This window comes from Prosopis cineraria, unplaced genomic scaffold (genome assembly GCF_029017545.1).
Source record: "Prosopis cineraria cultivar Desert tree isolate PC_DT_omini unplaced genomic scaffold, ASM2901754v1 PC1, whole genome shotgun sequence".
Taxonomy (NCBI): domain Eukaryota; kingdom Viridiplantae; phylum Streptophyta; class Magnoliopsida; order Fabales; family Fabaceae; genus Prosopis; species Prosopis cineraria.
Genome location: NW_026555332.1, coordinates 49,972,017 through 49,990,902, shown reverse-complemented (window position 1 = coordinate 49,990,902; position 18,886 = coordinate 49,972,017). Strand labels below are relative to the sequence as shown.

Here is an 18,886-nt window from a genome sequence, read left to right as displayed (position 1 = left end):
TTTTTTCAAAGGATAAAATATAATTAAAAGAAATAAATTCGTCAACTCCCAGGATATCCTTTGTGTTTGGGAAACCTCGTCGGTATAATTCTACGTTCGGAATGGGACCCTTTTTCCATCCTTTCCTTTAAATGAGATGTTGATTATTTTTTTGATCAATCATTCATAAGATCAAATCAATATTCTAAATAACAACTGGAGAGAAGCATTATATTAAAGGTACGAAGAGGATCTATTTCCTTATACGCCTGCCAGCCAGCCGTTATTAAATAGTCAGATGCCATTAGAAGCAGAAGCCTATGGATGAAATAAAATAAAAAAGCACCAACAGTAATTGATTCAGCTGATTATTTAGACATGTTTTTCCATAAAAATGACGTTTTAAATTTAAGTATGATAAATAAAAAATATTATTTGAAGAGATTTGCGTTCATTTAATCCAATTTAGCTCAATTTATATTAGTCACATATTAATTCAAAAAGTAGATTAGTTCATAGAAATTGCCTTCTACATAAAAAAAAATATATTTTCATAGGTCTATTATAAAAGAAGGTTAAGATTTTATCCCTGTACTTATTGTCGAGGAACGTTCGATATTCTGAGCTAATGATAATTAAGGCAAATTTTTTTTTTTTAAAGTTTTTTTTTTTTACGAGTAAAAATGTCGTTGTGCGAGTCTCCCGTTGAGTCTCCTTTAACCTTCCTCGGGGCTCTCCCTCCTTCCTCTTTCTCTCTCTCCCTTTCTTTCTTTTAGATCCGAAGTCACCGTCGTTGGCAGCGGCAACAGGGGCAATGTCGCAACTCTCCTGTTAATAAAATCTTCACTCTATTGGGGAGGATCGCAGGAAAATGCTAAATATCTTGCTGGAATTAAGGTAGGCCAAAATGTGATTACAGATCCGGATCTTGAAAATGCAAGCAAGGCTTTCTTGTTTATATGCCGGAAGAAAGAAAGACGGGGAGAGACCATTCTGGTTTGGTAATTGATCATTATCGTCTTCCGATCAATCCCCTACCTTCCCTATCGCCCTTCCCCGCCACTACTCCCTGTGCGTTTCCGCCGCCAGTGACCAAATTCCACCCTCCTCGTGCATCGGAACCGCTTTCTGTTGCCGCATTGCCAGAAAAATTATGACACCGAACCTTTATACCTCTTCGATTCCTCCCTTTCTGTCTCCATACCTACCATGAATGAGACACAAAACAAGTAAAGAATGACGTTTCAATCTTCAAGGAGACTTATGTTGCCATAATGAACTAAGAACTTCAAAATAGAGATCTCAAGCATGCACTCACGTCACTATCGAATTCCCTGAGGTGACAAGTCCAGTGGAGGACTGTCAGAGACCGCCGATAGATAACAACGCCGGTTTTGCAAGAAACTCAGCATAACATTGTAACAAATGGCCAAGTCAGGGAAGATTTCTGATTCCCTGTAACTTCAAGATCTACGGGGAGGTTCTTCTTTGAGACCCGTTATGACAGAGAAAATACGAGAGGTCCTACAGGAGTTGGAGCTGCTGTGTAGAGGAGGAACGCCAGTTGGGGAAGCTCGGGGAATGAAAAGCGCATTCACTTTGGTATATGTGTGAGTGTGAGAGAGAGAGAGAGAGAGAGAGAGAACCCCGTGATTGGTCAAATGAGATTTAACGGGAGACTCACGGAAAATAATTTTACCCCTCTAAAATAAAATGCTTTAAAAAAAGTTACTTCACTTATTGTGATTTGTGCTTTTTACAAATAAATATAAAAATTAAATTAAATTTTAACCTAATAAAAAATAATGAAAATGCCAGTATTATCATCAATGAATTATATAATACAATATAAAATATTCTATATATTTTAACCTTCTCAGCATGACGCGAGAATTCCTCATCCCAAACAAAGCTTGGGACATTCCAATTAACCGGTCTTGAATCGAGTAATTCATTATTTGTCATATTCTGCAAACATGTTATGGAGAAACAAACACATAAAATTTAATAATTGATGTAAAAGGTAACAAAAAATTAATCTTATTTTTATTAAAAGACTATTTGTAAACCGCCTTCAATTATTTTGTTTTTGCTGGTATACACTATTCCAATTAATTAAACCGTACGTACAGCGACTCATTTTTGGAACTGGTTTTTCAAGAGAATTAAGAACGGATCATAGATAGTCCTACATGGTTGCAGTTTTTATGTTAGAATAGGGACCTTGTTGCCGGCCGATCCCAGAAATATAGGATAAAGACAATCAGAAAAATTGTATTTTTTTTCATTTTATTCGTTGTTCCTGATTAGAAAACTAGCAAATTGAATCTTTTCATAACAACACAATGAAGAAGCCAGTTTGGAATCGCATGCTTTGCCCTGTTCTTCTGATCACTAGTATCGTCAAATATTAAAGACAAAATAGGAAGCAAATTAAATCTAAACGAACCAGCATGATTATAATTCTTGAACTCTCAGATGGACCACCTTCATCCCATTCACAGTTATCAGAAACCGCCTTTATAACAAGTCCAATGAAATAATAAAGACCCTTAATTCCTTCTTTATAAAAGACACAAAAATCTGGATTTTCATTGCACAGATGGCGGATTTTCAAGGATACATCCAACTCCTGATCATTGGGTTAGTATCGTTGACTCTCGTTCGAGCCATTTTTACCAGAATACAGAGGAACCTTAATCGCCCTCCCAGCCCATTGGCCTTACCTATCATAGGTCACCTTCACCTTCTTGCTCCCATCCCTCACCAAGCTCTTCGCACCCTCTCGCAGCGCTATGGACCCATCATCCAACTTTTTCTGGGCTCTGTTCCATGTGTTGTGGCTTCCACTCCAGAAACCGCCACTGAGTTTCTCAGAACTCACGAGGCTTCTTTCTCCAACCGTCCTCAAAATACTTCCGTTGATTTCCTGACCTATGGCTCCCAGGACTTCTCTTTTGCTCCATACGGCCCCTACTGGAAGTTCATGAAGAAATTGTGCATGTCGGAACTTCTCGGTGGCCGGACGCTAGACCAGCTCCTTCCGGTGCGGCGGCAGGAGACGGTGAGATTTGTCAGGCTTCTGCTGGACAGGGCCGAGAGGGGTCAGACCGTGGATGTGGGAGGAGAGCTGTTGACAGTGTCGAACAATATCGTGTCCAGAATGCTCATGGGCCAAACGTGCTCCGAGGATGATGTCGAAGCTCAAGAGATAAGGCAGCTTGTGAGAGACACCGCCGAGCTCACTGGATTGTTCAATGTTTCGGATTTTATCTGGTTTTGCAAGAACTGGGATTTGCAGGGAATCAAGAAAAAGGCAAAGGCACTGAGGGACAGGTTTGATACTCTCATGGACAGAGTGATAGCAGAACACCGAAAGGAAAGGAGGAAGATGAAGGAAGTAGGTGAAGTTTATCAAGCGAAGGATCTGCTTCATATCTTGCTAGACATATACGAAGATGAGAGCTCAGAGATAAAACTGAACATGGAGAATATAAAGGCCTTCATCCTCGTAATAATCCACCGAGATCGCTTATCTATGCTTTTACTTTCTTCCTACATATATATATATATATATATATATCAGCTAACACGACGACATTTGTAAACATTGCAGGACATATTCATGGCAGGAACAGACACTTCAGCCTTAACGACGGAATGGGGTCTGGCAGAGCTAATAAACCACCCAAGTGTAATGGAGAAAGCGAGAGAAGAGATGGACAGTGTAATCGGGAGGAACAGGATAGTGGAAGAATCAGACATTCCGAACCTTCCCTACTTGCAAGCTATAGTGAAGGAGACTCTGAGGATTCACCCTACAGGTCCATTAGTAGTGAGGGAATCAAGTGAAAGATGCAATGTGGGGGGGTTCGAGATCCCAGCGAAGACGCAGCTGTTTGTGAACGTGTGGGCCATAGGGAGGGACCCAAACCACTGGGAAAAGCCAGAGGAGTTCAGGCCAGAGAGGTTCATGGTGAGCGAAGAAGGAAGAGGGAAGAAGCAGATAGACGTGAGAGGGCAACACTTCGAGCTGATTCCATTTGGGAGTGGAAGAAGAGGGTGTCCTGGAACGTCGCTGGCTCTGCAGGTAGTGCAGACGAATCTGGGGGCAATGATCCAGTGTTTCGAGTGGAAGGTGGAAGGAGAGAAGGCGAATGTTGACATGGAAGAGAAAGCAGGGCTCACTCTTTCGAGAGCTCATCCTTTGCTTTGTGTCCCGTCCCCTAGGCTCACTCCTTTCCCTTCTCTGTGAGTTGCGCTTACTCTTTTTTTTTTTTTTTTGAATTACATAGGCAAGCCAAGGCTTGAAGAGTTCCGCGTACTTTTGTTTGCTCTAAAAAACAGGGTTCGCTTTCGAAAGCGGAGGAAGAATCACTCTAGATCTAAATCATTGAATTGAATTTAATGATTGAGATTTGATAATTTTTAAAAATATAAATTTAATTTGAGCTGTTAAATTAAATTTAATGATTGAAATTTAATAATTTTTAAAAATATAAAATTAATTTGAGTGGTTCTGATTTGCCGTGAAGGAGCGGTAGAGAGAAAAGAAAATAGAAAGGAATCAGTTTTGGGCGCTCAACAAGCTGCCCAGCACTGACCTGCTCATTACAAGAGAAGATTTGGGTCATTCAGATTATTGGTTAAATTTTTTTTAATTTCAATTTTAATAAAAATAAAATCATCAATATAGATAGTACTGATTGAATTTAAATGATTTAATTTAATGTTATAATTTTTATCAATTGACCATTTAGATATACTATGAACAAACCATATTTAATATTAAATTTTTATTTGTAAGGTTTAGATTTAAAGTTTTTATTTTTATTTTATATTTATTAAAATAAAAAATTATTAAAAAATAATATTAAATCTGTTTTGTCCAGAATAAATATAAATAGGCAATTTATGAAAATTATAATATTAAATTAAACCACTCAAAGTCTCAAATTAAATCAGTATTATCCAGATTGATTATGAATATATTTATCAAAAAAATTATAAATTTTATTTTTATAAAATTAAAATTATAATAAAAAAATTTAGACAATCTAAATTTTCAGATCGTCTCTTATAATGAGCACACCGGTGCTCAGTAGCTTGCTAAGTACTAAAACCAAACTCCAATGGAAAGAAACCCACCCAAACAAGGAGATCCCTCAGCCTCATTTCCATTTATTGCGTACTTTCTTTTATAAATCACATTCTAAAATATTAATTTTTAATCTAAGTCACTTTCTCTAAATTTTTGTAAATTTTAATATACAATTTTAAAAGTACACTTTAGCAAATTTTAAAAACAAGCGCAATATTTTAATCTTTAAAAAAGCTCTTTCCATACATCAAATTATTCTTTTTTAAATGTAAGGATGAAAATAATAAGTGATTTATTTTTTAAAAAATTTTATTATTTTAATTAACTTATTTTAATTTTAATGAATTAATTAGAAGTAACTTATTTTTAAAATATTGATCATTGAGAATTGACGCCTGGAAGGGGGATTGAGTTTCGGCTCCAAAATATCCACCATCTAGGTTAAAATTGAACTGTGCGGACCTAATATAATTTTAATTTTTATATTTTTACTAATTTAAAATTTTAATAGATGTATAATTTGAAATAAAGATAATTTTTTAACTATCATTCTAACAAAAAATATATTTTTATTCAAAAAATAAAATTTGAAATGTCAAAGCTATAGGCAACAGGGGTATCATATTACAATTGAGTTGGGACGTAACTTCACCAACTACTCCCTCTTTCTCGTGCAATCTTATTTTGACGAGGTGTCTTTGTTTATTGTAATTTTAATTCGTATGGGGTGAAATATTTTTTAATGAAGCAAGTTGCTTTTCATAATTTTTACAGAGAAAGATGTAATATATATATGTGTGTGTGTGTGTTTAACCTTATATATTTAACATATTTTTATCCTATTAAATTAACATATAAAAGTTTTAATATTAATAATATTAATAACAATAGTTTCCAAAGACATGTTGAGGATAATATATAATTCATAATTTTCATTAAAATAGACTTATGTATTTGAGTTTATATTCTTAATAGTACACTCTTATCCAATCTATAGAATAAATGTGATATAAAAAGTTTACATATCACCAACCAAAGCTAGCATAAGTGGTAAGAGCTCTCATTACTTAATAATTTTTGTTGTCGATGAAATTTATATATTATTCAATATTTAACATGTATAAAATTATAAAATAGAGAAAAATTTTATTTTAAATTAATCTTTGTTTTATTTTTATAATAAAATAAATTATTTTTATTTTTGATACAAACAAGATGTTTCTTCATGCGTTAATATAAATAGCCAATGCTTTTATCTTTACATTTTTTTATGCTGATAACAAAAAATTCTTACATTTTTGGTTTGGAATTGATTATATAATCATATTTTACACATTATAAATATTATAACATTTAATAAATTATTAAATTAATATTCATTTATACTTATTTTAAATTTTTAAATTTTTGGGTGCAATGCAGGTTTGTTTTAGGGCCTGTTTATTTTGACTTATTTCATGAAAAAATTGCTTATTTTTTTAAAAAATATATTTTGTGAGTTTTTAAGATATTTGTTTAAACTTTTAAAATAATTAGAACTCATAAAAAAATATATTTCTGATTATTTTAAAAAGTTACTCTGAAAATAATTTAACGTGGTAGATGAGAGGGAGTGTCTTAACATTTTTAGATAATATAATAATAAATTATTTTTATAAAATAAAAATTAAGAAAGATATCATAGAATTTAAAAATAATTAACTAATAATTATTTTTTTATCATTGTAACCAAACATAACATAATATCTGTTTTTTATAAAATCTCCATAAGATAAATATCTTTTTATAAAATCTTTAAACCATCCAAAATTATTTATTTTTTAATCCTAAATAAACAGGCTCAAAGTCTAATTAAGTTAGAACTTAACTTCACCAACTACTCCCTCTTCCTCATACAATTTTTTTGGACGAGGCGTCTTGTCCATAAGATAATTTACAATCTTTAAAAATAGCTAATATAATATTTTTCTTGAATTACTTCTATTTAAATTTGTGAAGTATTTAAAGTTAGCTGAATACTGAACATCTAACCAATCTGACTCTGCACCTTGTTAACTTCAACTCCGAAACTAATTTGACAAAAAAGTTTATTGCCAATTATAACGACTAGATAGGATTAGAAACCAAACAATTACTGCATTAAATTAATGTAACAAAAGGGCTTATTGCAAATTATATCAATCTTTTCAAAGTTAGAGCCATCGATTGAGGCCAAATATATAGACTCACTCCTTTTAAGCTCAAAAAATTTAAGACCGTGTTGCTATTTTAAAATATAAAATGATAAGTCTAGCTCACTTTTAGACCCTAAAATAAAAGGGCTAACTCTTTTATATTTTTTAAAATTTAATATTAAAAAATTAAATATTACATTAATTCTAAAATCATAGTATCATTTCACGATGATGAATAAAGAATATGTAAAAAGCTTAATATCTTTGTCACTATAGAGATTCTACAATAACAAGGATAAAATTATATTGAGATTAATGACAATAAAAATTATTAAGATTTAGCTGGTGATATTAGTAAAGTTTGATTGTTATTGACATTTATTTTATGATGTTGTTGTTTCTTATCAGACTTAAATTTGTTGTTTATGTATTGACTTCAATTTATTTTTCTGGACTTAATGTCATGTATAATAATTTTTTTGAGATTTTAAATATATGTTCTATGTTTTAAATTAAAAATGAAAAACCATAAGGTTGTGGCCTTGGGTAGGAGAGAGCATCGGTTAATTCGATTCGGTTCGGTTGTGATTAAAGAAAACCGACAAACCAAAATTTAACAATTTTTTGAACCGGACTAAACTGAAGTTTTGAAAAAATCAAACCAAAACCGAATCGAATTTTAATGATTCGGTTCAGTTATTTATTTCGGTTATTGAGCTTTTTTGTCAACACACTGGGCTTTTTTTGTCAACAAATTGGGCTTGTTTTCAAAAAAAAATTATACTAATTAAGAAATAATTTAAAACATTAGATGCCCCTAACTAAAGTAGATGAAAAATGATCTGGACTAGTTTAGTGGACTTTGTGAAATCTTAATTCTTGAAACCGCAAACAATTATAAAATTAACATGACAAATATAAATAATAAGGAAAACAAAAGGGATCCCTACAAACAATAACGTGGACACTAGACAACATAGAAAATCATATCAAAGTAAAGGAATCAAATATAATACTAGTATTTTTAAAAAATATTAATAAAAATAAAAACAATCCTTAATAATATAAATCAATTATAATATTTATAAATATATATAATTAATTTTGGTTAATTCAGTTTTGCAATATTCAAACTGAACCAAACCATTTAAACTAAAATTTTTTTTAAAAAAACTGAACCGACCATTTAAATCGAATAAACCGAACCAAATAGATTAAACTCAATTTGGTTTGGTTCAATTTTTGATTTCAATTCAGTTTTGCTCACCCTTAACTTTGGGGGCTAGGGTTGGAATGGCTAAAATGGAGCCTTAAAGTAGGATCAGGTTTAACAAAGTTAACTCGTTTAGGCCTTAACCCTTTAAGAATTGGCCCTTTAATTTAGGATTGAGTTGGTCTTAATTGATAACTGTAATTAAGATTAAAAGCCAAACAATTACCAATTGATGATTAAAATAAGAGTAAAATATAATGATATCTCTTACTTCATTTATTAATTTACTAATATGAATTATAAATTACATAAATTTACATGTCTATAATTATATAAGATTCGACATTAGTTGTTCAATTATAAACATCAATGTCAGTTGTTAAATTTTTAACTTTATTTATTAATTTACCAACATCAGTTGTAAATTGCTGAGAATAATTTACAACTAATATTAGTAAATTAACAAGTAAAGTTAGCAAATTAACAATCGATGTTATTGTTTATTTTACAACAAATGTAATTTATAACTCATATTAGTAAATTAATAAGTAAAGTAAGAAAAATAATAATTAATAATTCTATACAATAAGTGAAGGGTAATCTAATCTTTTTATTATTGAAATAATTTTTACTTTAATTTTCCTGAACTAAATTAAAATTTTAAATTTTTTTAAACCAACAAGTAATTAAATTTCATCTACGGTGCGTAATTGAAATTCTCCCTTAAAATAATTTAAACGTTAATTAAAAGTAAAATCACCTCCTATCCCTTTCCTCCACGAATGTTTAGCTAATTAGCCGTCTTATCATTTTTTTTTTCACATGGAAAGCCTTGGTTAAAAAAAAAAGGATTTAGCTTTACTTCTCATAATTAAAGATGAAGATATTGGATAATTAAATATTATTTATAGATGCCCAAACATGTAAAAATATGCGATTTGAAATGCTTATCCCCACACACACACACACAATCAATGTCAATATCTAAATTAATAAATCAATATTATATGTATTATAAAATTTATAAAAAAATCCGCCAGATATATTACTTATCAATAATAAATTATATATTTATTCTAAATTTTAATTTTTATGCAAACACGAGTTGCATGAATAATGAGACTCATTTTACTTTTATTACAGAACGTAGAAATCATATTCTGATTATTATTTTAAATTTGTATAAATGCCGTCAAGCCCTTGATGATGAGGCCCTTTTACTTTAATAATTGGGCAAATTTGTATATTTATCAAGTCAATAATTTAATTTTGGTCAAAAAAAAGTCAACAATTTAATTATAAAAATAACAAGGAAAAGAAAAGACGGAGGGGACAGAACCCAACGGAGCCCTATCCAGCGTGTCATTTAGCGGTTTTGTTATCCTCCCACAGTTCGCGTTTCCGGTAGATGGCGGGTTTCTCATTTTCTTTCTCTCTCTTATCGGGCTTCCGTTTCCGCATCTGGATCTGCCTTGATTCCTTCAATGCCATTCTTCTCGCTTTCTTTCATTGATTTTGCTTTCTCTTTCAGTAGTCAGTACATTATTACATTATTATCCCTTTTAATTCTTCCTGCAATCTATCGCCATTCTCTCTCTCTCTGTTGTTTCCGCCCCCTTTTTTGTTCTCTCATATCGTTGTCATTCGGGATTCTTGCTAGACTTTCGGTCCTCCAGATCTGTTTTACGTACACTCCTAGTTCACTCTATCTTCTTTCCCTGGAAATTTTGTTTTGTTTTAAGTTTACGAAACAGAGTTCTTGTGAATCATTCAGCTTACGGTCATAAGTCATAACGGTATTCGAGTTTGTGGATAATGGTCACAGTTAATCTGGGAATTCTTCATTATGTATTGGACCACGTTTACGGTGCATTCATGCATCGATCGAGGATCACCACACCCTTCTTCTCCAAAGGATGGGGTGGCACTAAACTTGACATGCTAGAGAATATGATTAAGCAGTTGTTCCCAGAAATTGCTGGACAAAATTGGCCTCCCGTTTTGATTCAACCCATCTGGAGGACGATTTGGGAGACCAAGACGGCTTGTTTGAGAGAAGGGGTATTCAGAACCCCTTGTGATGATCAACTCCTGAATGCCTTGCCTCCTGAGAGCCATAATGCAAGGGTTGCGTTTCTGGTGCCCAAGAATGTTCCCCCGGAGAAGATGGCTTGCGTGGTTCATCTTGCAGGTAACTGGCTATAACTTTTGCCCCCGCGGCATATCATTTAATCGTCGTCAATGAGCTTCTAGGCTGAGTTTGAAGTTGTAATCTCGCTAAAGGTTTGAGGTCTGTGATCTGTCTATTATTTACCTGCCATCAAGACACAATCGAAGTTGACACTAGGTTTTGAATTTTGAAACGACAATATATTGATGAATAAACTAACGTAGTCCTGGATGGGGAACTTGGGGTTTTCACTTTCTGGATTATGATTGAATGTGATGGTAACATCAGCTGCCCCAAAAAGCATAAAAAGGAACAAATTTGTCTAATACTTTTGAAATTGGTAACATGTCTTCGTGCATTTTGTTTTATGGAAAATGGAAAGAAAGAACTGTTGTCGTCATGCTGCCCTGTTTAGTATACATGCAACTGTACAAGTGTTGTATACTTTTAGTTGCATACAGCATATAAGGGTGCAATTGCGGTCGCAATAGTTTAATCTGTGTAGTATGGCATCGTTTCACTTTGATCTTATAAACAGATGAACTGTAAAGGAAGAAAGGAGTGAAGGACATTTTGATCTCTCTCATTTTTAATACATGTTGGTTATTTTGTTGATAAATAAAACTGAACTGTTCGAGCTAAGTTGGCTCACTATCAATCATAAATTTATTCTTGATGAATCATCCCTAAACTACTAAATTGTTTTGCGCAGAGGAAACTGGGAAGAATTTGTTTCTGGACCTTAATTATTTGTTTATTTTGCAATCGCATAGTCCAGATTAGGTAGATAGCTTGATTGCCTAGTGGCTCCTATCCAGTGCAGTCAGGATGTCATCGATTTGGTCAGCAATCCTGAGCATGGCTAGTCATTAGCTGTCCAGAATTTTCTCCTTTGGTGAGTTTGGTAACTGCACAAACTGCAGAGGATTATAATGAGCATACTTAAGGATAACTAAGAATGAATTATTCCCTTGTTTATGTAAGTTGCAGTAGTTTCTGATCCTTTGCTTCATAGGCAGGCATCAAAGAATGACATGAGACATTTTTATTATTTTCAGTTTGATAAGGTCAGCAAGGAGAACCAAAATTTCAAAAAATCCAGATGATAATACTTCTCTTCATCTGTGAATATGACTTTTGTCACCTTGCCATTTTGTTTAATAGCTGCATCTTTATTTTCAAAAAACAATTGCAGGAACTGGGGACCATACATTTGAACGGAGATTGCGTCTTGGTGGACCTCTCATGAAGGAAAATATTGCAACCATGGTACTTGAGAGGTCAGGCTCAAATTCTTTTTGAAACCAAAATCATTGTCTTTTCAACCTTATTTTAGTTAAAACTTACACGTCATTATATACATGTGCATCTGTGTGTATGTCTATGCATACAAATGCAGTCCATTTTATGGACGAAGACGCCCTATGCTGCAGTGTGGTGCAAAACTTTTGTGTGTTAGTGACCTTTTGTTATTAGGAAGAGCAACCATTGAAGAGACCCGCAGCCTTTTACACTGGTTGGATACCGAGGCAGGTTTTGGCAAGATGGGTGTTTGTGGACTTAGTATGGGTAAGATTCATCTGGACTAGAACCCATGCTAATGCTCAAGCTACTAGATCTTGGTCATCCTGTTTTTCTTTTGTCTGTTGCTTTTTTTTTTTTCCAATTTATACGCAATGCATGGGAATAAATTAGCATTTTTGGTTGAACAACCATGCCTCAATTAATTTGTCAAATACAGTGACGTCTTCCTAGTGGAGTGATTGGACATTTTAATTCTTAACGTTTGGAACTTTGCTGTATCCATTTCATATATATGTATGGATTTGGATATTTTTATGAACTTTAGGAGGAGTACACGCAGCAATGGTCGGATCACTTCACCCTACACCTATTGCAACTCTCCCTTTTTTATCACCTCATTCTGCTGTTGTGGCATTCTGTGAGGGTATTTTAAAGCATGGCACTGCCTGGGAAGCACTGAGAGAGGATCTTGCAGCTCAGAAGGCTGCAATGACTCTCGAGGAGGTAAGAGAGAGGATGCGAAATGTTCTCTCTCTCACAGATGTCACACGCTTTCCAATTCCCAAAAATCCCAATGCTGTGATCTTTGTTGCTGCTACAGTAAGTTCCAGAACCTGGTATTGCTTAAACACCTTATGAATTTGTATTCAATGAAAGTTAGAAGTGGCTGACACCTATTTTTATTTTATCTGCGTTTCCATTTCTGTAGATAAATTATAAAACTGTTAAAAAATTAGAAAAATTTTGCATTGACATGAAGTATTCTGGAAAGATGGGAATCCATACTTCCTTTATTGGTCAGCTCTATTTATTTCTGGTTCAAATTTTGGCTGCAGATCATTTTGAGTCTGATTATACAGTTTTCTTCTTTGGTTCCATTTTCCCTGTATCTTGGACATTCTTGTCTAGTGGATATCTTTGTCCATACTAGTCAAGTGTCTAGCAGAAGATTTTTAGTTTCATCTGCTGTTATCTTTGTTCACCTATTTGGCTATTTATGTCCATATTAGTGAAGAGTCTAGCAGAAAGTTTTTGGTTCGCTCTGCTGTTATCTTTGTTTACTTGATGTTTTATACATTGTTATCTTTTATGCGTAATCTTTTATGTTGCAATTTAGAATAGCGAGCATTACGCATTCTTATTAAAGATACTTGCGGTTGGCTAGATTTCTCCGCTCATTTGTTATCTGTGTTTACTTATAACTGTAAGCACCGTTTGTAGGATGACGGATACATCCCAAAACACTCAGTGCTGGAACTAGAGAAAGCTTGGCCAGGTTGTGAGGTGAGGTGGGTCACTGGTGGTCACGTCTCATCCTTCCTTCTCCACAATGGCGAATTCCGCAGGGCTATTGTCGATGGCCTAGATAGATTATCCTGGAACAAGGACACTCCTTTGTGACTGCCAACTTACAAGGAGTGCTCAATGCTTCGACTCTCTTGATTCGTCACTGTATCATTTTAATTTTCAATTCAAATTGTCAAATGGCTAGCCGATTTTAGGGTGTGCCCATTCCTTTGAAAGAAAATGGATTGGTAAAATGGCTTGTAAATTAAATGCCCTTTGACACCCGAAAATTGTACAGGAAAACTGTAATAACTCAACCCAAGTTTCTTTGAAGAATTTATAGACTCTCCTGGACAAGTCGCAACCTCTGTGGAATAACTCTTAAGGGCTGTGAGGTAAGCTGAAATCATTCAGTTGAATTGCTGCGTGATTTTGCCTGTGCTTGCATCTTAACCTGAAAGGTATGTTCGTACAAGAGACTATACTATTTATTGGATCAGTTTTAGAGGAATATACACTTGAATTGGGAATAGGGACAATGCGACCCTCGGGCAGAACTTGAGCAAGCCTATTCTAATGATTAGACGTTGAATTCCCGGAGGTCCATTCCACAGAAAGGAAGACTCCGCAGAGTTTGTTGTGATAATGTGATTCATGGAAAATAGAACTACAGGATCAGGTGCGAGTGTATCTATCTTTCTTTCCTTGAAACGCCCGACTCCCGGTTTTCTCAATTTGGCTAAGGTTGCTCCTTGTGTTGTGTGAGGTGAAGATATGTGAGAGGAATAAACGACTAGCAGGAAAATTTGCATGAGTGTTACAACAGTATATAGCTCATTATTATCAATCACAACCATTTTTTGGCTTAAAATTGAAGGTGCACTTTAATTCCATATATACATTTTTTAAAAAAAAATAAAAACATCCAATTAAATTTGGAGAAATTATAAAATTTGAGCAATTCTTAGATGGATTTAATGTATCACGTTATCCATAATCTATTTAATAAAATTATGTCAATTTAATTAAATAAAATTTTATATGTTACCATTTTTAATAAATTTATTTTTATAACAGAATGATTATTTAATTTTTTATCTTGTCTCTCTTTACTATCATTAGAGTTAATTTATATTTAATATTATATTTTTATTGAATGAATTATGGATAATGTAGTGTCCCAGTCTCTTTAAGAATTTCTCCTAAAATTTGACTTCCATTAGATTTTTAAACTTGTAATAAATTTATTAATTAAATAGGAAAACTTCACCGAGGAGAAACAAAGAATATTCAGAAGTCAAATCCCACAACAGTAACACACTACTGTGTGGCTTAAATCAAATGTCAAACTTTTGGACTCATTCAGAATTCCCACCCTTGGGCACTAGGCACAACGCATAAAACCCAAACCAAAACTCTCACAGCCCTCCCCCACATATGGTGTTGAATCAAATAAGGGGCATCTCTTCTGGTCTCCGTCCTTTTCTATATGCATGCTTTTATGGAATAAAACAGGGGAATATGTCAACAGAAGACAACTTTGAATAAAGATGGCGGAATATTGGTATAAAGCATCTTTTTTTGGAGCCTCGTTTACCCCATAAGCTTTCTACGATGCTTCCCCTTTTCCTTGTACTCCTCATGCGAGCTTAGCCTCTCAACCTTGTCACTCAAGAGAATGCCTATCCCTTTCACATTATATTAGTCAGCTGTTCTGTGGCATGCAATGAAATTTGTCCATTCTGTTTCAACCTAATCACTGGAAGACTCATGGGTCTTGTCCTACAAACAAGAACGAATAACGAGGGCAAAAGTGGTCGCTTACATTTTGCCCAAAGAATCTCGGTAAGTGGGCAGAGATTATGTGTTTAGTCTATTTGTATTTTATTCTCTTGCAAAAAAAAATTTGTTCTCTCGAGTGGGGTATCTGCTATATCTTTTTGACAATCTGGAATTCCAATCAGTGGCTTTTGTTATCTCTATCCCCTTGCCAAGCGACTATGGTCCGTTCTTGAATCACTCTGCGTTTAGATGAAGTAGAGAGATTCAAGAGCATTGTTTCTCCAGCGCAATATTTCCCCAACATCTTTGTTAGTCCCTCTTTAGTTTGTCTAGTATAAATCAACATATTTTGTGTTTTATATGAATGAAAATTGGGGCAATTTATGAGGCATAGAGGACAGATATAGAAGATGCTTTACATGAAAAAGTAGGCCCCAAAAGAGACTTAATGCTTTACCCAAAAAATGTCACTGATTACTGTCTTGAAAACACCAAGATCATGATACGAAAAGTAAAGAAACATGGCTGCCGCAGCAGTTTCAGTGGGAGAAAAAGATTAGCAGTTTAAAACACCAATACAGATAAGTGAAGGAACGAAGGAATAAGAATCTTTGCATAATTTTTTTTTTAAAGAGACTTGTGCATAAGACTTCCTTGTATTTCACGGTCTCAAACCCGAGAGAGTTTAAACTTCATGTCTCCACTTTCGAGAGTCCAAAATTACCATTGTCCTCTAGAGTTTTGCTCTCTGAGTACCTGTAACCTCCCTCTGTTGCATAAGCAACAACATTGGAGAATGAAAATTAATTTTAGCACAGGACACAACTGACCAGAGTTTTTGCGGCAACCAGAAATTTTGAGAGCCGAGGTTTCCAAAGGAAGGACACATACGCAATGGGTTCCCAAGCTGCTTCAAAGCCAAAAGAACAAGAAGATTACAAGTTGAAGGACACAAAACCTGAGCTGGGAGAAAAATGGCCTCATGGCGGACAACGAGGAGGAAGTGGATGGATTGCGAGCGACAGGGCCACCAGCACTTACGACCTCGTGGAACAGATGTTCTATCTCTATGTTCGAGTTGAGAAAGCCAAAAACCTACCTCCAAATCCTGTGACTGGAAATTGTGACCCTTACGTAGAAGTCAAGGTCGGTAACTACAAGGGCAAAACAAGACACTTCGAGAAGAAGAGCAACCCCGAGTGGAAACAGGTTTTTGCATTCTCCAAGGAAAAGATACAATCTTCAGTAGTTGAAGTGTTTGTCAGAGACAAAGAGATGGTGTCCAGAGATGAATACATCGGAAAAGTCGAATTTGACATGCATGAAGTCCCAACCAGAGTCCCCCCTGATAGCCCTCTGGCTCCTCAGTGGTACAGACTAGAGCACAGAAGAGGGGATGAAAAGGTGAAAGGAGAAGTGATGCTAGCAGTTTGGATGGGAACACAAGCTGACGAAGCATTTCCTGATGCATGGCATTCAGATGCCGCTTCAGTACAAGGTGAGGGAGTTTATTCAATTCGATCTAAGGTTTATGTTTCACCAAAGCTGTGGTATCTCAGAGTAAATGTGATTGAAGCTCAGGATGTAGAGCCAAACGATAAAAGCCAACCACCCCAAGCATTTGTGAAGGCTCAAGTTGGAAATCAGGTGCTCAAGACCAAGGTATGTCCTACAAAAACAACTAATCCGCTCTGGAACGAGGATCTCCTGTTTGTGGCAGCAGAGCCGTTTGAAGAACAACTGGTGCTGACTGTGGAGAACAAGATAGGATCTTCAAAAGATGAAATTGTGGGGAGGATAAGCATCCCACTCAATAAATTCGAGAAGCGTTTGGATCACCGTCCAGTTCATTCTTACTGGTACAATCTAGAAAGTTTTGGTTTTGGTGCTTTGGAGGGAGACAAGAGGCATGAGCTCAAATTCTCTACTAGGATTCACCTCAGAGTGTGTCTTGAAGGTGGCTACCATGTATTGGATGAATCGACGTTATACATAAGCGATACAAAACCAACCGCGAGACAGCTATGGAAGCAACCGGTTGGAATTTTGGAAGTAGGAATATTAAGCGCTCAAGGGCTCCAACCTATGAAGACAAAGGACGGAAAATCCACTACCGATGCTTATTGTGTTGCCAAGTATGGACAGAAATGGGTCAGAACAAGAACCATCACTGACAGCTCAAACCCCAAATGGAATGAGCAGTACATGTGGGAAGTGTACGACCCTTGCACTGTGGTAACCTTGGGAGTTTTTGACAACTGCCATTTGGGAGGGAATGAGAAGCCGTTATCAGGAAGTGGAGCCAAAGTTGACTCCAGAATAGGAAAGGTAAGAATTCGCCTATCAACACTTATAATGGATAGGATATACACTAACTCCTATCCTTTGCTTGTTCTACGTCCTTCTGGACTGAAGAAGACGGGTGAGCTTCAATTAGCTATTAGATTTACTTGTCTCTCCTTAGCTCACATAATTTACCTTTACGGGCAACCATTACTCCCCAAAATGCATTATCAGCATCCATTCACAGTGAACCAGCTAGACAGTTTGAGATTCCAGGCGATGAACATTGTAGCAGTAAGGCTTGGGAGAGCAGAGCCACCCCTGAGGAAAGAGGTTGTGGAGTACATGCTAGACGTGGACTCTCACATGTGGAGCTTGAGGAGAAGCAAAGCTAATTTCTTTAGAGTGGTATCAGTATTTTCAAGCGCAATAGCCATGAGCAAGTGGCTTGAAGAAGTTAAAAAATGGAAGAACCCAGTGACGTCAATTCTGGTACACATCCTGTTCTTCATATTAATCTGCTACCCTGAACTGATCCTGCCCACTATCTTCCTGTACATGTTTGTGATCGGAATATGGAACTTCCGGTTCAGGCCAAGACATCCTCCCCACATGGATACAAAACTTTCATGGGCAGAAGCAGCACAGGCTGATGAACTAGATGAAGAGTTCGATACTTTTCCAACATCGAAGTCTCAGGACGTAGTGAAAATGAGGTATGACAGGCTGAGGAGCGTGGCGGGAAGAATACAAACAGTGGTGGGAGATATTGCAACACAAGGTGAGAGATTTCAAGCGCTGCTGAATTGGAGAGACCCTAGAGCGACGTGTTTGTTTGTGATGTTCTGCTTGGTTGCGGCGGTGGCTCTATACATAACACCTTTCAAGATGATCGCGGCTCTCGCCGGAATTTACTGGCTCCGCCACCCCAGGTTTCGCAGCAAACTGCCTTCCGCTCCGAGCAATTTCTTCAGGAGATTGCCTTCTCGTGCCGACACAATGCTTTAAAGCACCATCGTTGTCTTCTTTCTTCTTCTTCTTCTTCTTTCGGGTTGGGTGATGGATTTTATAGTCATTAGATTTGATATCATTCACGTTACTTGGCGCTGGAGGATCACTCGGCAGCGCTATTTTTTTTTTTTTTTTAATGATGAATTTGTCTTTCGAGACGGAGAAAGATTTCTCCTGTTGCCTCTGGCTCATGTAAGCCACCGTTAATTAATCATCAATCTATACAAAGCTTATCTTATTAAAAAAAAAAAAATTACCTGAAGTTTCTGTACTATAATTTTTAATTTTAGAAAATGCTCATACGTTGCCGGTTTATATAGATTTTTAAAATGAGTGAAAGGAAAGTCTTTGTAACAGAAAAA

The 18,886-nt window shown here is 35.3% G+C and overlaps 3 protein-coding genes across 4 annotated transcripts; all 3 read left to right on the top strand.

The window, feature by feature from the left end:
• The first annotated feature begins 2,477 nt into the window (after positions 1–2,477).
• Positions 2,478–4,420, top strand: LOC129292312 (cytochrome P450 93A3-like). Its single transcript, XM_054929888.1, has 2 exons — positions 2,478–3,490; positions 3,596–4,420. The coding sequence occupies exons 1-2, from the start codon at positions 2,582–2,584 to the stop codon at positions 4,232–4,234; spliced, it is 1,548 nt and encodes a 515-aa protein (XP_054785863.1). The 5' UTR covers positions 2,478–2,581; the 3' UTR covers positions 4,235–4,420.
• A 5,423-nt stretch (positions 4,421–9,843) lies between these two features.
• On the top strand, positions 9,844–13,805 carry LOC129319473 (uncharacterized). Its single transcript, XM_054964553.1, has 5 exons — positions 9,844–10,658; positions 11,833–11,917; positions 12,037–12,206; positions 12,487–12,761; positions 13,383–13,805. The coding sequence occupies exons 1-5, from the start codon at positions 10,283–10,285 to the stop codon at positions 13,560–13,562; spliced, it is 1,086 nt and encodes a 361-aa protein (XP_054820528.1). The 5' UTR covers positions 9,844–10,282; the 3' UTR covers positions 13,563–13,805.
• A 1,629-nt stretch (positions 13,806–15,434) lies between these two features.
• LOC129286286 (FT-interacting protein 1) lies at positions 15,435–18,779 on the top strand. Of its 2 annotated transcripts, XM_054922288.1 has the most exons (2): positions 15,435–18,005; positions 18,107–18,314. In XM_054922288.1, exons 1-2 carry the CDS (start codon positions 16,125–16,127, stop codon positions 18,164–18,166), a joined length of 1,941 nt encoding a protein of 646 aa, XP_054778263.1. In that variant the 5' UTR covers positions 15,435–16,124; the 3' UTR covers positions 18,167–18,314. The 2 variants fall into 2 exon arrangements, with proteins under 2 accessions (XP_054778263.1, XP_054778258.1); XM_054922283.1 differs by having other exon boundaries at positions 15,464–18,779.
• Positions 18,780–18,886: the final 107 nt, after the last annotated feature.